The following is a 21693-nucleotide window of genomic DNA, read 5'->3' on the forward strand; positions in this document are numbered from 1 at the left end:
GGAGACGATCGACCGGCCAAGCTGCTAACTCCGGCAACTGACGCGCGTCTTTGGTCGAATTCTTGAACCGAAGACACTTGTTCTTGGTAAGGCAATTTCCACTCTGTTATTCCTTTAAGTCCTAGCGGTCCAATACCTTCTGCCCATCCTAAAGATGCCCTTTCTACCCCCTCTGTAGCCTGGTCGCGTGGTACTTACCATGGGTACAAATCAGTTGATGTGTCCACAGTAGATCGAATCCTTGAGGGTAGATCGCGTGTCCAAATGATTGCACCAACTCGATCCACTCCGGTGATTACGTAATCATCATGAATGATGACGTAATCACCGACGCGCCGTCGTCGACCACGAGTCTCCGAACTGGATCGGGTCACATTCCATCAATCAGTCACTTGTCCCCAGGAGTCAACTGTCAGTTCACCGCAGTACCACAGCTAGTACGGACTGCGTGTGTACGTGTTTTCACTGGGTGTCATGTTAAGAAGTGTTGTCACGTGACTGACACATTCAGCCCATAATGTCTTGGGTAGCTTTGCATCAAGTAAGAGGGCACGGACGCGATCCATGATCGTGCGCATACGTCGCTTGGCGACACCATTTTGTTGTGGTGTGTAAGCATTTGTAAATTGCGCGTGTGTTCCGTACCGCTTCAAGACTATGCGATCCAGCTTCTCACATTATCAGCTTGCAGCACTTGAACATCCAAGCCCGAGGTGGATCCTGGATACTCTAGCGTATGTACATCTCTGCGAAAGATATTCAGGGCTTTCATCCTAAAGTCTTCGTAGCAAGAGTAGAGTTGGCTGCGAGCCTTGATAGGGTACGCAAACATGTAGCGAGTAAAGTCATCAATAAAGACAACAAAGAAACGGGGAGTGGACCACAGATATTAGAATGGACTTCTTGCAAAGGTTGTGAAGCACGTTCAACACGTTTATTAGACGGAAATGCAACACGGTGTGACTTCGTGTAAGTACATGCAGAGCAAAAGAAACTGTCTGTGGGAACTACGGTGTTAGCGTCGAGTCCTTGGAGGGCTTGGGCTTTAGTGACTGCATGTAAGACACAAGTGTTATGATGACCAAGTCTTTTGTGCAAGAGCATAATACCAGTGGGCTTACCTGAGGTGGCCACGTGAGCTTCTTGCCTATGGACCGGAGTGGCCGTGAACTAGTATAGCTTCGCTGTAGCCGACTTCTTCGCCTTGACATTGAAACGTTGGTCAGTTTGCACCGTGCCCACAGTTCGCTGGAATGTAAAGCGGAAGTCATGTTCTACGGCTGCAGCAACCGCTAGAAGCTTGTAGTGCAGTTGGGGTGCATAAAGCACACCACGTAGTCTTATATGGCGTTGACCTCCCTTGGAATCAGCCACCTGAAGCACAACGTCACCGGCGCCTTCAATGGGGATCTCGGACTTACCACCAACCGTGATGGTTGCAGTCGCAGCGGTCTTGGAAACGAACCACTCGGCATGTTGAGTAACGTGGCTGGTGCACCTGGAGTCAACAGTCCAGTATAAGTCGAAGGTGGAGGAGGCTTGAGCCGTAAGGCTGATTGCCGGCGGCATGGGCTTGACTACCGTGGCGACGGCGATGCGAGCGTCTTCACGACGAGACTGGTCGTACCTACCTTCTTCACGGCGAGAAGGCTGGCGTCCCTTGCTGTTATTGTCGCGGTTGTTGCCGCCACGTCCGCCGTTGTTCCGACTCCGCCCGCCTTTCTGCCAAGACCCGCGGCCACGCCACAAATTGCTGTCACGTCGTTCGTAGAGGTGGGGCCGGTTGGAGTTATCGCCGCGGAACTCAAAGTTTGCAGGCAGGACGGTCCCGGCCTTGACAGTGCCATCCCGCAGGTCTTTCTGTAGGCTGCGGCATTGTTGAATGTCGTGGCGAGGCTTCTGGCAGTAGCTGCACACCTGATCAGACGACACGGGATATGCCGAAGCTGGAGCAATGAGAGCTCGCTTGCTCCTAGTAGTGCCCGGGACGACAGTGGTACGCGCTTCTCAATCTTGACTCGGCGCTGCACCTTGCGCTGCGAGAATGAGCGGATTGGCGACGGTGCGTTGGGCTTCTTGTTGGTCTTGGCATCTTCTTCGCTGCCAGATTCTTCTACTTCTTCGTCTTTAGATGTTGGCTCGTAGTTGACGGACTCAGAGTTGTATTCGACTGGAGGCGAGGTCTTGGGTGCATCCTCAGCATCGGACCTCTTGCTGTCGGACGAGTCTTCGTCAGCTGCGTCGGTGCTCAACCCGTCGTAGTTCTTCTTCGTGATGAAACCGAGTAGGTGCTTGCCATCAAGCGATGCCGTCACTCGGCTCTTCCACACATCGTAATTCCTTGAACCGGAAAGTCGAGGGAATTCATCACTTGAGGCTTGGCTGGGGTTCATGACCTTATTACGGGGCAGCTTCAGCACGTAGAGTAGAAGGACTTGTCGAAGTGTTCGTGAAAGAAAGAGTGAACATTAATGAGCAGTTAAAAGAAAACTAAGCTAGAAAACTCTATACTGCTGCCTAAAACATATACAGGTTGGCCATTGCCAACCGTTCAGAAAGGCAAGTTGCCCTTATTATAATGCATATTATGCTTTATGTGAGTCGTGAGTTAGAGACGAGTTTAGCTTCATAAGCTGTGATTGCCGAAGCCACGAAGGGGCAACGTGACCTACATTTTAGGCTCACTTCATAAATCGAAGTGCGAACGCGAGAGAGAGAAAAAAGAAGTCATGCGAGTCGTTCTCGCCGTCGTGCCCACTTTTACGAACGCATTGATTATAGAATGCGAGTCCAAGGCGCCCATGGATATCTTCCCAAAGAAGCTCTATCAGCGCTACCTAAGAAATCCTGACACACAAAATTTGTGCACAAAGCATAAAGCGGCGTGGATGAAGAGCGCATTGATCTGAAGAAGCTCTTAAATGCAGAAGACATCGCTGTTCATCTAAATGATCACGGCAAACGAAAGTATTTGTTTGCAACGTGGATGAAGGATGAAATAACGGAGATGGCTGTCGTTGCCAAGCTAATGGAATCTGACACAAAGCTTAAGAACATGTCGATACTCGCGGCTTTCAACAATGCAGAATTTCTGTGACTTATAACCAAAAGTTGACAAATTTTCTCGACACCAAGACGCTCGACGATTTATCCTCAGTATTACAAGCACCGAAAACGACGCCGATAAAGGAACAATTCGCCGCGTGGCACAAGAAGGGAATAACTTCCGAAATGTAATGGGCCTCATTGCATATATAGGTGATCGGCTATTAGATATTACATATGTAGCAGTAGCAGCACGCAAGTAGCGCGGGCTGCGTGTCATGTCCTGATTGGCAGATAACCGGCCAATCAGGCATCGACCTCAGTTGATTTGTTCACATAAGGGAGCAGGGCTACTGCCCTGGCTCCATAATAAAGCAGAGTTGATTTTCTCCTATTCCGACGACTTAGACTCAATTGGACTGAGTCTCCTCGACGCTTCCTAGCCACCGTGTATGCAAAGATAATGGACATTCTTAGCCCGTTACACGAAAAGCTTACTCTAGCGTTGAGAAATATCGTGAACGAGAAAAAGCGAAAGAGCTATGGTGCACTAAAGAGTCACTCTAAGGCCTTCGTTGACGGTAAAACTATGAAAGTAAAAAAAAAAGGCTGCAGAAGCTGCGGTGGATGTGTAGAGCAATTCATATACCAAATGTTAAACTGTTTGGCTCGAAGCAGTTAAATATTTCGCTGCAAAGCATTGTCGATACCACCGTCTATTAGTTGGTATTTTCTGAGAACTACTATTTATCTTGATTTCACATACAATCGCTGCATTTAACCTTTTCCAAGCGCCATTTATTAATTAACTGCATGTTCTTTTCACTAGGAAAATCTAGACAAGACAGCCCCAAGCAATAGCAAATATCACCGGTAATATGAGGTCACCTCGCGTTGTTAAAGCTGTTTTACACGTGCTAATGATGTGACTGATGACTGCTCAACAATTTGGCCTGCTGCTGTCCAAGTTAGAAAATTGTCGGCGGACTTCAGCTTGTGGCTCACTGGTGTATCACACAGGAGGAATATGGTAAACCAGGACGTTATCACCAGAGCTCGCTATTGGGTACCCAATGTCGGGTACGACCACACCTGCACCAGGTACACCTGGCCGTCAGCCCGCTACGGGTAACCGAAATGAGTGTTGGGCGGTAAACGGATACCCGAGTGTACGTAAATGTTCACCTAACAAGCAAAACTGGAGTGAAATCTCGCGTTTGGCTTGATAGCACTGTGTTTGCACCGATAGGATATCGGTATACCAGCGCGTACAATTTATCACATTTGGTTGCACTTCTGTAATGGCTGCTCCTAACAGAAAAAGTAACACTGACAACAACGGAACCGGTCGATCTCAATTAATTTGAACGTAGACATCTTATACATATATACTGGGATGTTCGATTTAGCAGGCTGAACAGCAAGGACCAGATTTATTTATTACAGCGGTCGTTAACGTTTGGGGTCGCATTCGGGCATGACCTGAGTATTGGTCGTGCATTTAGCGCTCATTCCAGCAATATCGAGCTTTCTATCGCCATTTAAACCAATTCAGAAGTCAAATATGTTATCAGATTTTCGTTGAACTAGACAACATCCCAAACGATTGCTCATTGGGTGATGAATTGAGGAATGACAATAGCTCAACATTTCATTCAGAACTACCCTTTTAAATGTGACTAACGTGATCCCAACAGGTGTCCAGAATTATGCCAGTCAAGGGAATATACACTTCTAACACTCCGTTAGCGCACGCATACCTAACGCTGGCAAATGTAGCGAATACCGGGCTGTGGTCGCCTTGGTCAAAATTTAGGCCAGAATAAACCAAGTCGTACCTTCCACGAAGAAGATCTAAAATTTGAACAGCAATGGTATTCTTTAAAAAGAAATCGTTCTTTCGGTAAAATTCATTTAAGCGTGAACACAGCAAGGGCAAATGCTCTCTCGATACTCCGAAAGGGCCACGGTCATATTTTGGTGTCGATACACTATTTTAATAATTCCCAACAGTCGCTTTTAGCGGGCCGAGTAGTAGCCGTAAGTCAATTGAAAAAAGCCCGAAGTTTTTGGAATTGTATGTCCTGAGAAGTTTTATTGTACCACATCTATTACGCAGAATTTGCTAAATATCGTTCTCCTCGTCAATGGAGGAGTAGCATGATACTATAGCTTCGCGTCAACTGGGATAGTAATATTTTTTCAAATGTACACAAAACAATAAAAAAAACTCTTTAAAAAAACGACATCAACAGGATCAACTCAGCCTCTTCTGCGCCAGCAGCCGAAGTATCTGAAGCGTATACGTGTGTACACCCATGATGCTGGTAGAGCTTACTTTGGGATCAAGCATTTGTAAGAGTTTTCATTAATAATTTTTCCATCTCGTGGTTGTCATAATGTATACTCGAAAAAAAGATTATACAAATTATGTATGCATTCACAATTGATTATGTACATCAACCTGTTGGAACGTTAGTGCGACGTGTGCCACGAATGTATGACACTTCTTCCATATATCAATTTGTAATAAAATCTACTGTTTGTTTTAAAACGGGAGAGGGTTTCGCTTCAAACGAAAATGTATTCTTCCTAATTTTATACTGTAATACTTCTATGTTTTGGCAAGGAAGTGTGTGCCCAGCAATTGAATTCAATACCATTAAGTCGCTGTTGATCGTTGATCTCCCATTCGTGGTGACTATTTGGAAAGTCCAGCGTACGAGTTTGAGCAATATATTAATATATTACTCAAACTCCGAAGCATACTAAAAAGTACATTTAGCGACGTCAATGAATTGGAATAGATCGGCGTGTCAAGGTGGAGGACGGAACGAGAGCGATCGTACCGGAGCCTTGGTGGCGGTTGAAGTTCCCCACAACGGGTCGTGTGTAGTGTGAGTACGGCGAGTAGACGTCGTATCCAGAGAGTAGTGCGTGCAGGAGCCGCCGAGATGCGGTCTTAGTGTTAAACGGTCGCGAAATTTGTGGTTACAAGCGGGTGCAAGACGCTCACTTCCAAATTGGCAAAAGAGCGAGCAAGGTACTTCCAAATTGGCAACGGGCAGAGCAAGCTTCGGAGCTAAGTGTGTGTGTGCGTTGCCAGTAAAGAGCTGCATATCGAGTCGAGAGGTGTTAGTGACGCCGACAGCAAGCGTGTAAAGGAGGAAGTCATGACCAACGGGTGCGTCAATCAGCAGATTGGGTCATGGACGTCGCGGAGTGTGGCAGCGAACACTTCGGACGGTGTGGCCGAAGTCGAGGCGGAGAAAACGCTTCGCGTGGGCGTCAAGGGCAGTGTGTTGTGCGACGTGACGGAGGCGAGGTTGATACGTAGAAGCCTTTGTTGGCGAATGGAGCATTGCAAGTGTGTGAGTTAGGACTGAATACAAGTAGGAAGCACGAACATCCGTGTCTTCCTGCGCGGTTTGTCGTGTGGCGAAGTCGGTGAAAACGTTTTGCCACTCAGGGGATGGTGTATAGCGCACACCAGATAAGGGTAACGGATGAGGGTTCTTTCTGAGCCAATAGACTCAAGAAGCCTCTTCACCGCGCGACGATTCGGGGTTAGGCGCCAGGAATGGCAGCTCTGTGCGAGGATGAACCGGGTCTTCCGCGTGCGGTGGATAATGTGACTTCCAGGGGGTGGTGTGAGTTCATTTTGTGTCCTCGTAGGCTCGTTTGTCTTCGACGGAACGGCACTCCACCCGAGGAATCTTGCGGGGTGTAAAGAGTTTATAACGTTAGAGGAAATGCCCGGGAAGCGCCCACTTCAGGAAGCAGCCTCGGGAACTTCGAAGGTAATCCTGGCGCAGGTGTCCGAGCCTGGATCCGGGAAATCAAAAGTGTGTACGCTAGGATGCAGACAACTCGTGTACAGCGTCCCAGGTGCGCTTCTGGACTATTTGATAACCAACAAATAAACAAAGTTATACAAAAATATGTTCAAAAAAAATGTTGCTGTCCTAATATTTCAGACCCGGGCGGGGGTAGGGTCTCACAATCCAGGCTCGTTTGAGTCTAAGCTTGGGCAACTAGCAGGTCCAAACAGTCACAATACAGACGCACACCCATAATTAAGAGGATAGAGCTCGCTGTAATCCAGGATACGGTCAGTCCCCACAGCAGTCACTAAGAGGAGGCTACTTAGCGCTCTAGGAGTACAAAGGTTAATATGGAATGGGAGACAAGTTAGCGACCCAAACTAGGATATGGAATAGGTGGGCTCCATGATATCAATCGCTCGTCACCACCTAACTGGACTTGAGATAGCTGGATTTCCAGCGAGCGATCTGTCCTTCTTGATCAACTTGCCCGAATGTGTGAGGGCGCAGGAGGCTTGATTGCTTCTACGCTTCCGTCCTGGCTTATTCCACGTAAAACACTTGTGCTCTACGGGAATAATCAAACTCTGTTTAAAGTTATCAATAGATCCTATGTCTTCTTCTCCTGACTTCTTCTGTCTTCGTCTTCATTTCATTTTGCATTTTTCTCATTTTAGCCTTGTCCTCAGTATGGTCGTCTTAGTCTTGGTATGGTAGTCAGCTTGCAGTTCGGATTGGCCTTGACTTTAGTTTGGTCGGAAGCCAGTGCTTTGACTTCAGTGTGAGGCGATCTTGTCGACTCAACAGTCTTGCTCTTCGTCGTGGTTGAACTTCTGCATGCGTTTTACATGATCGCGTTACGGGCTCGTGGGTTGATAGTCGTCTGTCATCTTCGCACAATGTCGGCCTTGATGACTAAGTATCCTCGGCCCGCAGAGTGTGTTGAACAAGGGCTTGGATTGCCCCCACGAGGATGCACCAGGCATTCACCGGTGCCATTCTGGGACTTGTGCTGCATTCCTGGATTGGGCGTGGTGACAATCTCAGAATGCTGTATATCGAAGATGACCTACCGCTCCTGCATTACATCTTGTGATCTTGAAGCGAATTTCGTGTACCGCCTTCATCTTGGCGCGAAAGCCTTGCGCACTGCTCATCCCGGCGGGGCACCTCGTAAGGTGTCCATCTTGGCGTAGGTAAGACTTACTAGTCATATCTATGGGCTCCTTCTGTTATTCAGCTTAGAGGTATGTATCCTTGAGACGTCCAGAGCGTGTTCTTGGACCGGAGTCATCTTGGGCGTGTGCTATCATTCTTGTTGGGCGGAACTACAGCGAGAGGAGGTCATCCTGGAATCCGTTCTCCAGAAAAACTTTCCACCAGCCTTTAGATACTCCTCGTAAGGGAACGTCCGGGCCTGGATCGAGGCGTTTATTTGCCTTCCTGAATATGCACCTTGATGAGACACGCCTTCGAGGCGTGTCTCATCAAGGTAGTTTCGATCCCATGTGCATCCGGCGCCAACATATTTTCCACAGAACTTTCACATCCCAGCTCCGCCTGTGTCACACGGGTGGGGCCGGGGAGTCATCCACTAAGCATGTAATCGTCATCCGTCATCAAGTGCAATCCAAAGTCGTGACACCGTAGCGCCACTTTAAGATTCCGAACCACTTCGTCTCAGGATCCTATGCGTGTATTGTGTTGAAGTTGGTATTCTATTCTAAGGGCCTGGGAACAGCAACCGTAGAGGCAGCACGGGTCATACTACTCGCCGGCAGGTAGGCGGCAATAGACTTGTTACAGAAAAAATAAACGTTGCATTCGAACTTTCGATGGACATTCAAACGGTATAACCTGTACGGTACACACTAGGTATTGCCAGCCGTGTATCGTCAGCTAAATTTCGAAATCATCGTATTCTGTCCACTCCGATTCATATCGCTAATTTTAACGGCGGCAGCTTCAGCATGGAGATAATCGTCCTGCTATGCACAAGCTTTCCTATTGGTAAATACTGCCATCATAATGTAAAACGCCTCTCATTAAGAAAACAACCTCTGTATGCTGCACAAGATAGGTAACCAACCTTATCGCGTCATTTAAGTTTATTTGATATGCTATCACAGTATAAACCTCATGATACAATCGATGTTTGATAGTAACAATATTCGAAGGTTGCTTTCTAAGGACAACCTTCAATTTTTCTTACTACTTAAAGCCATCAATTCTATCACTCTTTGTGGGACGGGCGCTGCATTAGTACAACTTCATTGCCTTATTGAAAGGCATTGAAGTTGTCCGTGTTCAAAAACAAAATTTATTGAACAAACCCACTATCAATAATAGATTCCTGTCGCATAAATGTTCCAAACAGCAAAACGTTTCACACCACTAACTGAATCCCGTACTCGGTTTCTTTAAAATGTCTTTCGTACCAATTAGAGCGATTCCAGCAGCTATTTGTAGCCGTTTTCATCCCTAATTAGCTATCTTTTCCATAATCCAATCGCATCTGACTTGAGATTTGAATGAGGGGGGTACCCCCCCCCTCCTCTCTCTCTCTCTCTCTCTCTCTCTCTCTCTCTCTCTCTCTCTCTCTCTCTCTCTCTCTCCAGTATTCATTTTAACTTGAGAAAGTGCATTTTGGACTTCCCAGACTTGCTATTGGAATCGCTCCACTATCCGAAAGCACTCAACTGATCTTTTTCCTCATACCTTTATCATTACAGACCAATAGAACACGACTAACCGCACTCATTCAGACCTGGGTATCTGCTTACTGGGTGCACTGTTTCGTTACATTTTGTTTATTTAGCAGGAGGTAGTTAGTAAGAGTTAGTTGATAATTAGTTTTAGCGCGCTCTAAAGCAACAGAACACAGTCGCACTCTGATCATTCGGTCATTATTTAAATTTCCAGGCATTAAGTGTGTGGATTAAACAATGTTGTGTTCTTTCAAAATTATGTTGTACGAACGCTGACCCAGTTGACGGCAATAAATACTCGTTGGGCTTCCCAACAGCTAGCTTCCGCTACCCACCTACCAGTATAAGATCAGTGACATATCAAGAGATATTTCTATTTTAAAATTCAGAGCTAAAGCAGCATCCTTTCGTCAACGCATCTCCTGCAACTGCTTACTTCGATTATACTGTCTTGAAACTTTATACAATATGATGATAGAAAAAACTAGATAAAAGCGGTCAATATCAAAGTTTTACCACTGGTAGTAGGAGTCAGTGATGTTAATCGGCATGACATCATGTGCTCGTCCATTCTAAGCCGATTTCATTGCAATTTAGCTTCTAAGCAAGTCTACCAGTTCGGTGGAATCAAAAATCTATCAAGTACGACAGGATATCAGGATCAACGAGTTCAGCTTACACAGGTTCATCTGTAATGACTGGTGTGTTCACAAAGCTTCCTGAAGTAGGTAGGATCCATTCATTTTTTCTGTTACAGTTTAACTTGCATACGTAAGTCCTCGATAAACGAATATAACAATGAAATATTCTATTAGGCCGCCGCTGGTGGCCCACCACCATACTGAAAACAATGAGGACAATTCCAGGTTGAGTTTGTGGAAGTTGTATGCAATGAGAGCAGTTACCTGTGACTTTTTCCAGAACACTGCAATGCACAGCTTTTGGAAAGTGTTCCACATCAAAATGCATATTGGAAGACTTTAACTAACAAACACCGATAATAACTATACGGGGCACATTCTCTTTGAGTCCTTAGTCAGTTCCCAGGCATGCAACGAAGACGAAAATGCTAAACCAATCATGTATCAGTTTCCGCATTTAAACAGTGTCAACATAGTTTTCCACCGGGTAGAACAATTCCAAACGGGCGGGCAATCGTTACTGGAACAAGTCCTCCCAGACCATAGTACCACCTCTACTGTAGTGCATTTTCGAGCCCGAACCGAACAGAGAGTTGTTGTTGTTCGCTAGTTGGAGTGTAAGCCATTCAGATTTTACTTTATCATTAACTCGCAGTGCGAGCAGCTCTATACAACTGCATCAGCTTCTGCCACCTTTCTACTGCAGCCTTTTTCTTTTCCTTTTGGACGAAGCTTTTGAAGAGGAAGTCGAACGCGCCGAACCTCTTGCGCTTGTCTTCATTTTTAATAGCCGCGATCGCTGCACTGAACTCTTTGGGAGTTTTTCCGCTCTTATGCCACTCCGTGAATAGACGCGTCGCTGGTGTCATACCGGAAGTTTTCATTGCTAATGACAGTTCGTCCAGGGTCTTTGTATCAACCCAATCAGTCAGCTTTTGGTTGTAATGTATAGCTGTTCTTGCGTTGTCGATTTTAATGATCAAACCGATGTTCTGGGTTTTCTTGCCATTCTCAGATAGCTTGGCAACGATGGCATTCGCGTTGTCTTCGTTTTTCGCCAACTGAGCAAACAAGTCGTCGAGGTTGTCGAAGTTCTTCAGAGTAGTCACGATGTCGTCCGAGCTTGCTGCTAAGAGGTTTGGGATTACTTTCGGGTCAAGAGGTCCCGCACGTTCTTCGTCGCTAGTGTTGTCTTCCATATCCACATCGTCCATGCCGTAACTTCGTAGATAGTGCTTCTCGTTTTTCTTCATCTGGATGCTTGTGACCTCCTTAGCCTCAGATCCAATAACCAAGGCGCTTGCCAAAACAGCCAGCATAACGAAGTACACGCGCATACTGGTTTTGCGTTGTGTCGAGCACTGCTAGGCAGGTGGATAGTTGAGGAGTGGTCTCAAACGTTACTTTTAATAAGTGAACTGTGTTGTCACGTTGTTGGTTATCACCTGTTATTTCGAAACGGCTTAGGTCTGCACCGTCTACGTCCATATAGTACTTTAACGAGTTAAAACTCAAACTAAGTCCTTGGACGATTTCGGCCGTTGTCTGAAGTGACTATTTTTACGATATAAGTTACTTGTCATTTGTATGGGGTCAAATCGTCGTGCTTATGTACGAAATCGACAGGGGGAAGCCAACTCGCTCGGCAGCACGAATCCATGCCTGTGGTTTAAAATCCTCGTGCGCTGGACGCGGGAGTAAGCCTAAGACCAAGGATGGCTAATTCCCGCTCGGTCCTATAAGATTAATGTGCATGGAGGTTTGGTTTGGGTTTAAGCGGTGATAGAGTCCTTCCGGCTCCTCCAACTGTGGAGATTTGCAGTCCATGACGCCACTGTCTCATCATGTGGCAATCTTATTTGCGTATGCTTTTACTGGTATCATTTATTTATAGTTAATACAGGAACAATGCATAACATGCGCTGCCAATCCAAGATTTGTTTGTTCACCATTAATAATGATTTTCTAATACCAAGTTGATAATGGCCCATTATCAGCTTGGTATTAGAAAATCAACTGTACAGCCTAAAACTGCATCCCAGCTGGGGATAAAGAATTGCTTTGCTTTTCCCAAAGCATGGGCATGGCCACAGTATCAGTAGTATACCCCGTTTTCGCGGTGTGGACATTATCAATGTATACAATTTGCAAACACATCAGATTTTAGAATAAAATTAGGAGAATATTAAGCTTGAAGATCATTGTATCTGGAGGCTTATCAAAGGTGGGAGGACAGGCGCTCGAAAATGATTGCGCGGGTCGTACAGCATGCCGATTGGCCAAACATCAGTCAAAACAAAGGGTAATTGGACCAAAATAAAGCACTCCGCTTCTGCTAAGGATTGTTGTTATCATAACCGCAAATCAATCCAGCAAAGCTGGGACTCAACATCAACTAGAGCATGGTGTCTGTCCATCCATCTGTCCGCGGCTAGGGTTAATATAGGGGGACGCAAATCCATTCATTCTATAACACTGGCTGCAGGAGCGCAGCGAAGGCGGCCCCGATTGGGTAAAAACCGGGTTATGTGGCCAACATCGAGGAATTTCCATAATCCAGTACATACTAGTATTAGTTTACTGAATTTTAGGGAGATGGCCATTTAATCTGCAGTACTGTTTTCAGTATACATTAAGTTCGTTATTTTGTAAATTACGAACTTAACATATTCTCTGGATATTTGAATCCAGACTTCTAAGCAGGATCACAGAAGCTCTTCTACGTGGTAACTGCAGTGTAGCGTACGAAAACACGAAGAAGTTTGTAATGACCCGTGCATGCAGATGCTTGACCTAGTGGTCACAAGGACCCAGCGGTTTGCTACGAGTTCTTCTAGCCTTGAGCCGCATTCTTGCGATATTCTTCCTTTGTGTGTCGTCCTCGTATCTACCGAGTGAATCATCGGGGTGCTATCACATTTGGCTTCTGATATGGTGCACAGAACCGTAGCATTGCTCCCCTTCGAAATATGCATGTAAAGGCAAATTGACCTTTCCGTGTTATCAACGAAAAACAATGTAATAAACGTTCAAGCAGCAAGCTCTTGCTGAATATACTCGTTATGATTGGAGTTTTCTGCCTTTTGAATAAGAAATTTTAGTGGTTGTTTTTTCAAGTTCAACATTACAACTTTTCTCTATCCACGTTTTTTTTATATACTTTTAACTCAAAGTGTGGTCATGAGTTGCTTGGCAAAAGCGAAGTCGAAATCTAGGGTAGCCTGTGGATGTGGTCAGATTATCAAGCTGAATTAGTCCTGTTTGATGAATCCAATGACTATAACAGATATTATTTGTGTTTAGAAAATACCTTAAACTGGAAAATGCCGTACGTTTTTCTGTTTTGTAACTCTTCAGTGATGCACATGAAATGTACTTTGAGAGTTTAAACGGGTATTTCTTTAAACTTTGCTCTTTTTGCATGTGTTTACGACACATAGGACAAGCGACCAATCATTTCAGTTAGATCAGGCCAACCATCATGGAAGGTACCACTTCGAGAATTGATTAGTCACTTGCCCTTCCAATCGTAAACAAAATCATATTGTTTAATATAATTTTGTATACTTTAGGCAAGATCGCGAAAGGGTAAAAAAAAAGGCATCCACGTAAACAAAAAACTGGTGGATCAACTACAATAGCCAAGCAATATCTTGCACTAGACCTTTTAATCACTTCGCGATTCGAACCCAAGAGCACAAGTCATCTAGACGTTCGATGCGTAAGAAAGCATGCAGTTTTTCAACACCATTTTCATGGTTATTACCGTCCTTAACATGTCATGGTGCGTTCACGCACACACGACGAGAATCTTCCACTCTTCGGAGATGGACATGGCGACGACTCAATGGCAGGAGTTGGTGATGGGGATACTTGCTGTTTGGGATGGCTTGCTGATGGCTTGCCGTGTTCGCGGTATCGGCGTCTCGACCGGAAGTACAACACACAGCTAACCGCTGATTCCAGGATGGTTTTGTTAGTTAGAAGAACCGTTCTGCTATCAACGTGAAATAGCTAGAGCTTCCCGGGCAACGCACGGCATTAGTTTAGTGATACTGACTTGCTGTAGTTACAGACGATCCCCTAGGCAGTCATAGCGTTGCGAGGTCCCAATTTATTCCTGTCTAAGGGTATTCCTATCCTGAATATACCACAAAAATGGATCCGAGAATCTGTAGTTTGGACCGGTGCACAGAATCCAGTAATAGGGACGATTGCGGTTCACTCCGGGCTTATTATTGCCAATTTGGACTTGCCACATCACGATGACCTCCCTGGTCCAGCTAGTCACCTAACACTCAAAAGAGTCAACGACTACAGCTACACGCTCAGAACCAGTGCTCTTACAATAAAATAAAAAATTGTACTGGGCTTCACAGAAGCACATAATAATCATTGCAATATACCGATCCACAATAATAAATTATTCAATTATTTTGCTGTATTGCAAAAGGGTCAGGACGGGGCAGTGGTGTGAGATTTAATGAGTATCATGCTAGCATTACTATGGGTCCTGACCCGAGTCAATACTAATTTTAGGACCTAATTGAGGTATCTGTTTTTCGCGAAGATAATCTTGTTCATAAAAAGAAAACGTACAACAGCGTACAGCATCATGGAGCGGCGCTCCGGGGTTTCAATCCGTTCCTATGCAGCTGCAGTGGCCACCAGATTAGCATATGAAGGGGCCAGCGCTAGTGGTGTTGATGTACAACTTGAAATTGATGAAAGTGAGCGGGCTACAATACAGACAACACTTGACACTCGACCTATCAACACTAAGCGGAAATACGACGGCTACCAAAACGAGTTTGTGCAATGGTGCACCTCTCGCGGATTCCAAGATAAAGACACTGTGACCGATGGAAAGCTACATTTGTTTCTGTCTAGCATGGTGATCGGGCGAAAGTCTAAGAAGAATGCTGAAAAAACCGTTGGAGGCTCCACTGTGTGTGGATATGTAAACGCACTTGTAGATCTGTACAACCAGCAGGTTACACTTCGTACAAACTCGAACCCACACCCGCGAACCACTGCTGTGAAGCAACTGATAAAAAATGTCCAGGCCACGACTACTCAAACCAAGAAAAAGAATTACGAGGACAGGGGAATTGGCTCATTGTTCTGAGTCAGAACCCTACTCTGTCTCAGATACTTAAGTAGAAAAAGCTACCTTTGTGGCCTCACAGAATCTATGATCTCCCTCTGGTCTCATAATAAGCGATGATTTCGAATCTCTTAGAGCACAAAATGGTGCTAGAGACACTTGGGGTCTAGCAGTTGACCTCATAATCACGGCACGAGGTGCGCCATCTTGAACTCGATCAGACCCTTGCTAGTTGGGTCTCCTGTGTGAAGAGAAGAAAGTTACCGTCACCGACGAGGCGCTTAGGGTAAGGCAGAGCGCTTCTCCACGATTTTAAAGGTCGAGTCTCCTCCAAAGTGGTCAAATGGATGGCTTCATTAGTTCACCGGATTTGGTAGAAAGAACGCTATTGTGAAAGTATGACTGTTCTCATAGTTTAGCACCCCAGAATAGGAATGTTTGACTTTTAATGTTCCCCTTTTTACAGCTGAGGGGTGTTTCTATTCAACTGGTCGCTAATTTTCTGCTGCTGAGGGAGTAATCCAGGCCTAGGGATTACTACTTTTGGAATCGTCTGTAGATTCTTCCTTCGTTTCCCTCTTGTTGATTGGTACAGCCCCACAAACTCGATGGTTCCAAACTCAAAATCGACTTTGAGCTTCCACGGTAGGTTTTCAACAAGTGCCCGGGTTAGTTCGCGATAGACCCTTAGCGAACTTGTGTCCCGAAAAGAACCGCGGCAGAGTTCTCGCGAATTTTTTTTTGGAAGTGCATGTTTCCTTAGCTGAAGAAGTATAAAGCTGTTCATCAATTATGGACGTCGTGGCAATTCCGCGATTCAGGAAGTGCACTGTACTACAAACTGAGGAGTAACTCAAGTTGGGCGTCAAAATGTTTACCCTTTAGTTGTGCAGAAGCAATAGAATGTTTCGGTACTACCTTGATGCTAACACGAATGCAAAATTATGGTTGCTACTGATTATTAATTAGTGCAAACTTAGTACAATCGTACTGTTATTGACACTCCACGTCACGAATTAATTGGATAATTGAAGCGTATGGCGGGACCCCGGGGTCCCCCTTGGACCCCGGTGCTCTCACAACATACCGGTATATGTCATGCTTAAGTATTTAAAATGTATATTAGGTGGTAGAACTCGCTGAACTAGCTACTTGCAAAAACTGTTCCTCTGATGGACAAAAGAACTGTAAAATGGGAGGTTGGTTCACTTTCATCGTGAGGCCACTTTTCTGTGGACGCCCTGGTCTGCGTTTTGGAGTGCACGTTGGTACGGCAGCATTATCTTTGTTAGCTTTGGCTTGGGCAGCAATAACAATTGCATCAGGAACATCGGGGTAGTATCCGGTGTATTGCGATCGAATGGAAAAATATTTTGCAGCGATAGACTTTAGTTTCTTTGATGGAAGCTCTCTCGTTGAATAATGGGGAAGCTGGACACCAGCGACGGAAGCTTCCCAAATGGTTTCTACATTCGTGTTAACTAAACGGCGGGCGATGCAAACTCTACGATCATTTTTAAAAAAAATGCTTCGAGGTATATCCATGAGGTGGGGTGAAAGTACTTGGAGAGAAGAGAACCCACCCAACGATAAAATGGACGAAGAGGGTCGTTGGGGTCTAGAACTTTGCCGCCAACGCTCTTAACACGATTCACTCTTTCAATGATATCTGCTAGTGTGTAAATGTTTTCTCGACGAATCGCCCCTCTGCACCAGGCTACGACGTGATCCGCAATATTGTGAGAATGCCCAGGAAGCAAAAAGCACAAAACCGCCTTTTTGTGCGGGAGAATTACCGAGAGCATAGCAAATAAAACATTAGCACCACTTTTGATTTATTCTGTCCAACACAGTTGTCGAGAATGTTGAGGCTGGTTTTATACCCTTTAATGCTTTGTTTGTATGGTTAAGAGGTGGTAGAGAAGTCGTAGACTACAGAGTGCATCCGCATCTTTTCCTTGGCCCCGCTCATGTATACGTTGTTTCGCCCCTGTGAAATGTCAGCAATTACAAAGTTCTGAATCATCAAATTGCTGTTAAAATAATCAGCAGAAGGGGACAATGACCATAATATGGCATCGAAATTCCAACTCAGAAGTCCTCAGCTTGAATCTGGGTCAGACATTTTTTCTGCCCTTGAGATTTTTCACGTGCATCTTCATCAGCGGGTACATCATCAATAGTGTCTGGGATAATTTCTTGCGGTTGTGTCTCTTGTGGTGCGTGTAAAGCTGCGTATTGCTTAACAAAAGAAGACACGAAGCGGCGCTGGGCAATGACTTTATCGAGGTGCATGGTTTTCTCCAACACAAGTGCGTTCCTATCTTCAGCAGAAAGATCTTCTTGCTGAAGCAAGATACTTAAACGAACGCAGCAATCATTCTTTAATATGAAATAAAGTATGTCCTTTTGTCCGAACAATTTTGACCAACTACGAAAAAATTAAGCTGTATGGGAGGCCATCGAAGGCCTTCAAATTCGCAAATGTTTACACATGCCCGCTATTTGTTATTCTGATTGACTCTCATATATATAGCAAGCGCTAATTGGATCTACAGCCAACGTTATTGTAATTTTTCTGGTGTCCAAAAATTTATGGCCAGGACTTTACACCGAGGTGCGGACGTATAGATTAGGATCATATAAACTGTTAAGAGGAATAGTGGTCGTGGTCAGACTATTTGGCTGTATTTTATCTATAATAGTCTTTCCTGCGTAAAATTTCATTATGAATACTATTTGGAAAATCTTTTATTAAGCAAAATATTTGTTTTAAACAAAACCCTCTATTTGGACATTTAGCTACCTATGGTGCCCAACGCACACGGTCCTCCCGACAGCTGCACGCGACCCCATTTTTTTGCCTCCATTTTCGAATCCAGAAGCCGCGGAGCGCCACGCCACATGATGTACACTGCGTGTTTGCATGTTAGTCTACACTAGTAGACGTCAATACCCATATAAATAGAAAATCCGAGCTTTCCGGGTCTGCTTATGGGAGAGCTTATAACTTGCAGGATTTTATCCTGCAAGTCGATAGCCGTGTTATGTGAATTTAGTCTTGGAACCCTCTATGGTTTCTGGGCTATATCCCACCTCCCACTCTGCGCGAGAGCGCATTATGGCGGCCTGCCCCATCGACCGCAAACCCTACAGCAACCCGGTTGAGCTGGTCCGATAATAGTTATCGAGGGTACGCACACTGCGTGCATGCGGCTCCCTCATATTACAATAGATGGGGGAGTAATAGCATGTCAATTACCAGCCCTTGCAGTTAACGACTGCTTTTGGGCTGAATAATATTAAAACATCAAGCTACAGTGCTACTTGGGGATCCTACCCTAAAAAAATTCGACTGTACGTTTTACAACGCTCCAGTCTTACAGCCGGTGGCTGTAGGATTAGTGATCAGAGATAACCTTGATGGGACCAAGCAATCCCAGGTAGCTCGTCGATGTTCGTGTACCTACTTAATTCACATACACGCCAATATATATTGTCTATGTTTAAAAAACCTTCTCGCCAGAATTGTGCTGATTCCACAACAGCTTGATTTCGTAAGAGAAGCCATAGTCCACCAGAGAAAGCGAAGGTGGTCGGCCCACATAACTGGGACTAAAACTTGCCACTACCGCCGCGAAGTGGCGGCGCTCGGTTAGTCTTCAGCATCAATGCTAGCACGGTGTCTGTCCGTCACACGACTCCACTTGAATTTTGGAGCTTTTGGATTGGCTGTCGGGCCGAGCGAAGGCGGCCTCCATTGGCTGAACTTACAATATGTGACATCGATAACTAATTTTGTGTTCTGTACATTGCACATATGGAGAATTTTGCAAGGCGAGCTGCCAATCGATGCGAAAGTGGCATTGAGAACAATAGTAATATAATTTAGTAACGTTACTTGTAGCTACGGCGGCCGAACTACAAATGCATGACGTTGCTGGCTAGGACACTGTGAGGTTATACATAGTTACGGTACCCCGTAGTTTGTGTCAGAAAGGTACGCGACACATACGCTAGATAAACAATCAGAACTATAGTCGGCTTTTGTAATAAATGGAACTCAAAAGTTGCCTAAATGAGACTGTCTCGATTTTACACGCTTGACTGGTAAATCTGTACCAGAGTTTACGGCTTTTTTTGTAACCGGTGTAAAAAAGTACATTTCAAGTCAAAACCGTAAAAACAGTTAGTGGCCCTCGTGCACGCTAATAAATGTCCCTTTGCTTACAGTTGATCGGTTGCAAAAAGCCGTTGATACCGGTACTGCGAGCTGGTCCACAATAAGAACACGATTGCTAACAACCACTGGAATAAGTATCCCTATAAGCTATTGGAAGACGGATGCCATCAAACCATGGACAAGATTCTGAAGCGAATCGAGGACGGCGAAATGTTTCGTGATACCCATACCAGCGTCGAGAACAATTTCACCAGTTCTGACGCGGTAGTTTTTTGTTTTCGGATCGTCTGCAGGTGCCAAGGTATCATTGGTTCGCAATTATCATCACCAATCAATCGTGCTACCCAGGTACCTGCAAAACAAAGCTTTTTTTAGCTTAGAAGTTTAATTGAGGGCTGCATTTTTGTGTTGATAGTACTGGTGATACCTAGAATTTTAGTGACAGTACAATACTTACTTATTACTTCGAAGTACTCATTACTTTATTATTGTTTTTCTCATTATTCATTTATTTAATATTGCTGAGCAAAACCACTTATACATTTCTTTATTGTATGTCCGAGCACTGACCTGCCCCAAACCTGCCCCCACAATTTTGCGATATCCCCCCCCCCCCTTTACTTTTTGGTTTTTTGGGCTCTGGCCCGTGCTGTAAAACTCAATGTGTTTAACAGTGTAATGGGTCCGTTGGCTGGTGATCTTATCGCTAGTCCCACCTACGCAAATACAGTACTGGCTGGCCTGCTCCGTGGGCACCACGATCGGGTTTACGCCTTTCGTCTACTACATGTATTAAAATATTTCCGTGTAGCCATGCTAGTCCCACAACATGGTAGGAATATCCATTTCCCTCTACGTTGGCTTGTGATAGATTTCATCAACGACCTAGAGTTTGTCTGTGGTTCAGAAATGCGGTGTTTGTAAGATGTGTAGCATGATGAATCGGAAAAAGCACATTTCACTATATTTTACCGCCCTATCTTTTTTTTACGTTGAGTGCTGTAGAGCATGCAATGCTAGTTGTGCCTGTAAATCGACCAAATCCTGCTCCCATTCCAATGGCCAATTCGAACTCACAAACGGGTTGTTGCTGTCCTCGTTCTGTCGCTGCTGTTCTCCATTGGAGTCGGATAGCACCTGGCCAAGGGATTCCATTACCACTTCATTCTTGTCGCCAAATAGCACTTTCCCTATGCCCTCTGTGCTCATAGCTTGGCTCCAAGCGCGACGGCAAAGCAAGTAAAACGCTTGCATTAAGTTGCGTACGTCTTCCCTTTGGGGTGCTAAATTCCAATGAATGTCTCGAATATCAACAGAAATTCTCAAACTATCGAAATAATAGAAGTATGCTTACCGATTGCTTCTGCTGCTAGACGAAGTGGTAGAAGCTGCTGATCTCGACCAGCCATACCTTTTTGATAATCCGGCAAGTTCATCGATAAACTCGCTAGTCGAGTATCGACAGGTTGCTCTTCATCAGCATGTTCCTCGTGTTGCTCATGCCATAAACTCGCAATTTTCGTGACTTCAGGCTGCACTCGAACGACTGCTTGGGATCCACAGGCCTTGCTCAAAGTATGATCAGTGACACCACACAGCGCACTAATCACAAGTGGCGGGGCTCTTGCGTTTGCAGCCAGTGAGTGTCGAATTTGAATAGTTACGCTCTTCAACTGAGACGGTGGCATGCAAAATATCAAGATATCACTCTCTCGAGCTAACCGTGCATTGTCGTAGTACCGAGGCACTAACTGGAACATTGGCAGAGCTGAAGGGGCTTTTAGTGCTTCACACCGAGGGATTCGATCTGGTTGACGGGTGGACAGCGCCATACGCTCGGCACGGTATCCATTGGCTAAGAGTGTCATGATAACTGTGGTTCCAACATTGCCGCCTCCCAAAATTCCTATCATGGGTGGTTCTTTGTTTGCTACGGCAAAACATTTAGTGCATGCAATAACCAGCAAGAAAACTTCATGGGCTATTACTTGGATCGACAATGATCGGGTATGATGCAGTAACTGAGCCTTTGAGGCCAGACGAGTGGATGCCAACAGCTCCGAACGGACCTTGAAAGGCTTGTTAACGTCTTTGCTTCCACTTCCCGTTGGCGGACTTGACAGCGTAAGTGGGGCATCGATTGGTGACGTGGACATTCTATCAGGTGAAGGGTCGAATCGATAAA

The 21693-nt window shown here is 45.2% G+C and overlaps 7 protein-coding genes across 7 annotated transcripts in view; 3 read left to right on the forward strand and 4 right to left on the reverse strand.

The window, feature by feature from the left end:
* The window catches only part of PPTG_05853 (hypothetical protein), a gene marked incomplete at both ends in the record, with an annotated part of 1912 nt that extends 1334 nt beyond the window's left edge, over positions 1–578 (reverse strand). Inside the window, 2 exons of the mRNA XM_008899580.1 lie at positions 199–360; positions 457–578. Of these exons, the coding sequence (XP_008897828.1) occupies positions 199–360; positions 457–578 (284 nt within the window). The remainder of the gene's footprint in view (positions 1–198; positions 361–456) is intronic.
* Positions 579–4118: 3540 nt separating this feature from the next.
* On the forward strand, positions 4119–4271 carry PPTG_21761 (hypothetical protein; the record flags this gene model as incomplete). Its single annotated transcript, XM_008899946.1, has 1 exon — positions 4119–4271. One exon carries the CDS (start codon positions 4119–4121, stop codon positions 4269–4271), a length of 153 nt encoding a protein of 50 aa, XP_008898194.1.
* Positions 4272–6079: 1808 nt separating this feature from the next.
* Positions 6080–7388, forward strand: PPTG_21762 (hypothetical protein; the record flags this gene model as incomplete). Its single annotated transcript, XM_008899947.1, has 3 exons — positions 6080–6416; positions 6822–6933; positions 7330–7388. The coding sequence occupies exons 1-3, from the start codon at positions 6219–6221 to the stop codon at positions 7386–7388; spliced, it is 369 nt and encodes a 122-aa protein (XP_008898195.1). The 5' UTR covers positions 6080–6218.
* A 3442-nt stretch (positions 7389–10830) lies between these two features.
* PPTG_05854 (hypothetical protein) lies at positions 10831–11593 on the reverse strand. Its single transcript, XM_008899581.1, has one exon. It carries the CDS (start codon positions 11553–11555, stop codon positions 10863–10865), a length of 693 nt encoding a protein of 230 aa, XP_008897829.1. The 5' UTR covers positions 11556–11593; the 3' UTR covers positions 10831–10862.
* Positions 11594–14833: 3240 nt separating this feature from the next.
* On the forward strand, positions 14834–15346 carry PPTG_05855 (hypothetical protein; the record flags this gene model as incomplete). The annotated part of the gene is made up of 1 exon (XM_008899582.1): positions 14834–15346. The coding sequence occupies one exon, from the start codon at positions 14834–14836 to the stop codon at positions 15344–15346; it is 513 nt and encodes a 170-aa protein (XP_008897830.1).
* A 2070-nt stretch (positions 15347–17416) lies between these two features.
* On the reverse strand, positions 17417–17620 carry PPTG_05856 (hypothetical protein; the record flags this gene model as incomplete). Its single annotated transcript, XM_008899583.1, has 1 exon — positions 17417–17620. One exon carries the CDS (start codon positions 17618–17620, stop codon positions 17417–17419), a length of 204 nt encoding a protein of 67 aa, XP_008897831.1.
* Positions 17621–20495: 2875 nt separating this feature from the next.
* On the reverse strand, positions 20496–21376 carry PPTG_05857 (hypothetical protein; the record flags this gene model as incomplete). The annotated part of the gene is made up of 2 exons (XM_008899584.1): positions 20496–20791; positions 20863–21376. 2 exons carry the CDS (start codon positions 21374–21376, stop codon positions 20496–20498), a joined length of 810 nt encoding a protein of 269 aa, XP_008897832.1.
* Between the last annotated feature and the right edge of the window lie 317 nt (positions 21377–21693).

Source organism: Phytophthora parasitica, assembly GCF_000247585.1.
Source record: "Phytophthora parasitica INRA-310 unplaced genomic scaffold supercont2.8, whole genome shotgun sequence".
NCBI lineage: Eukaryota > Oomycota > Peronosporomycetes > Peronosporales > Peronosporaceae > Phytophthora > Phytophthora nicotianae.

Coding starts and splice junctions, on each gene's coding strand:
- PPTG_05854 (XM_008899581.1), bottom strand. CDS start 11,555: ATGCGCGTGTACTTCGTTATGCTGGCTGTTTTGGCAAGCGCCTTGGTT.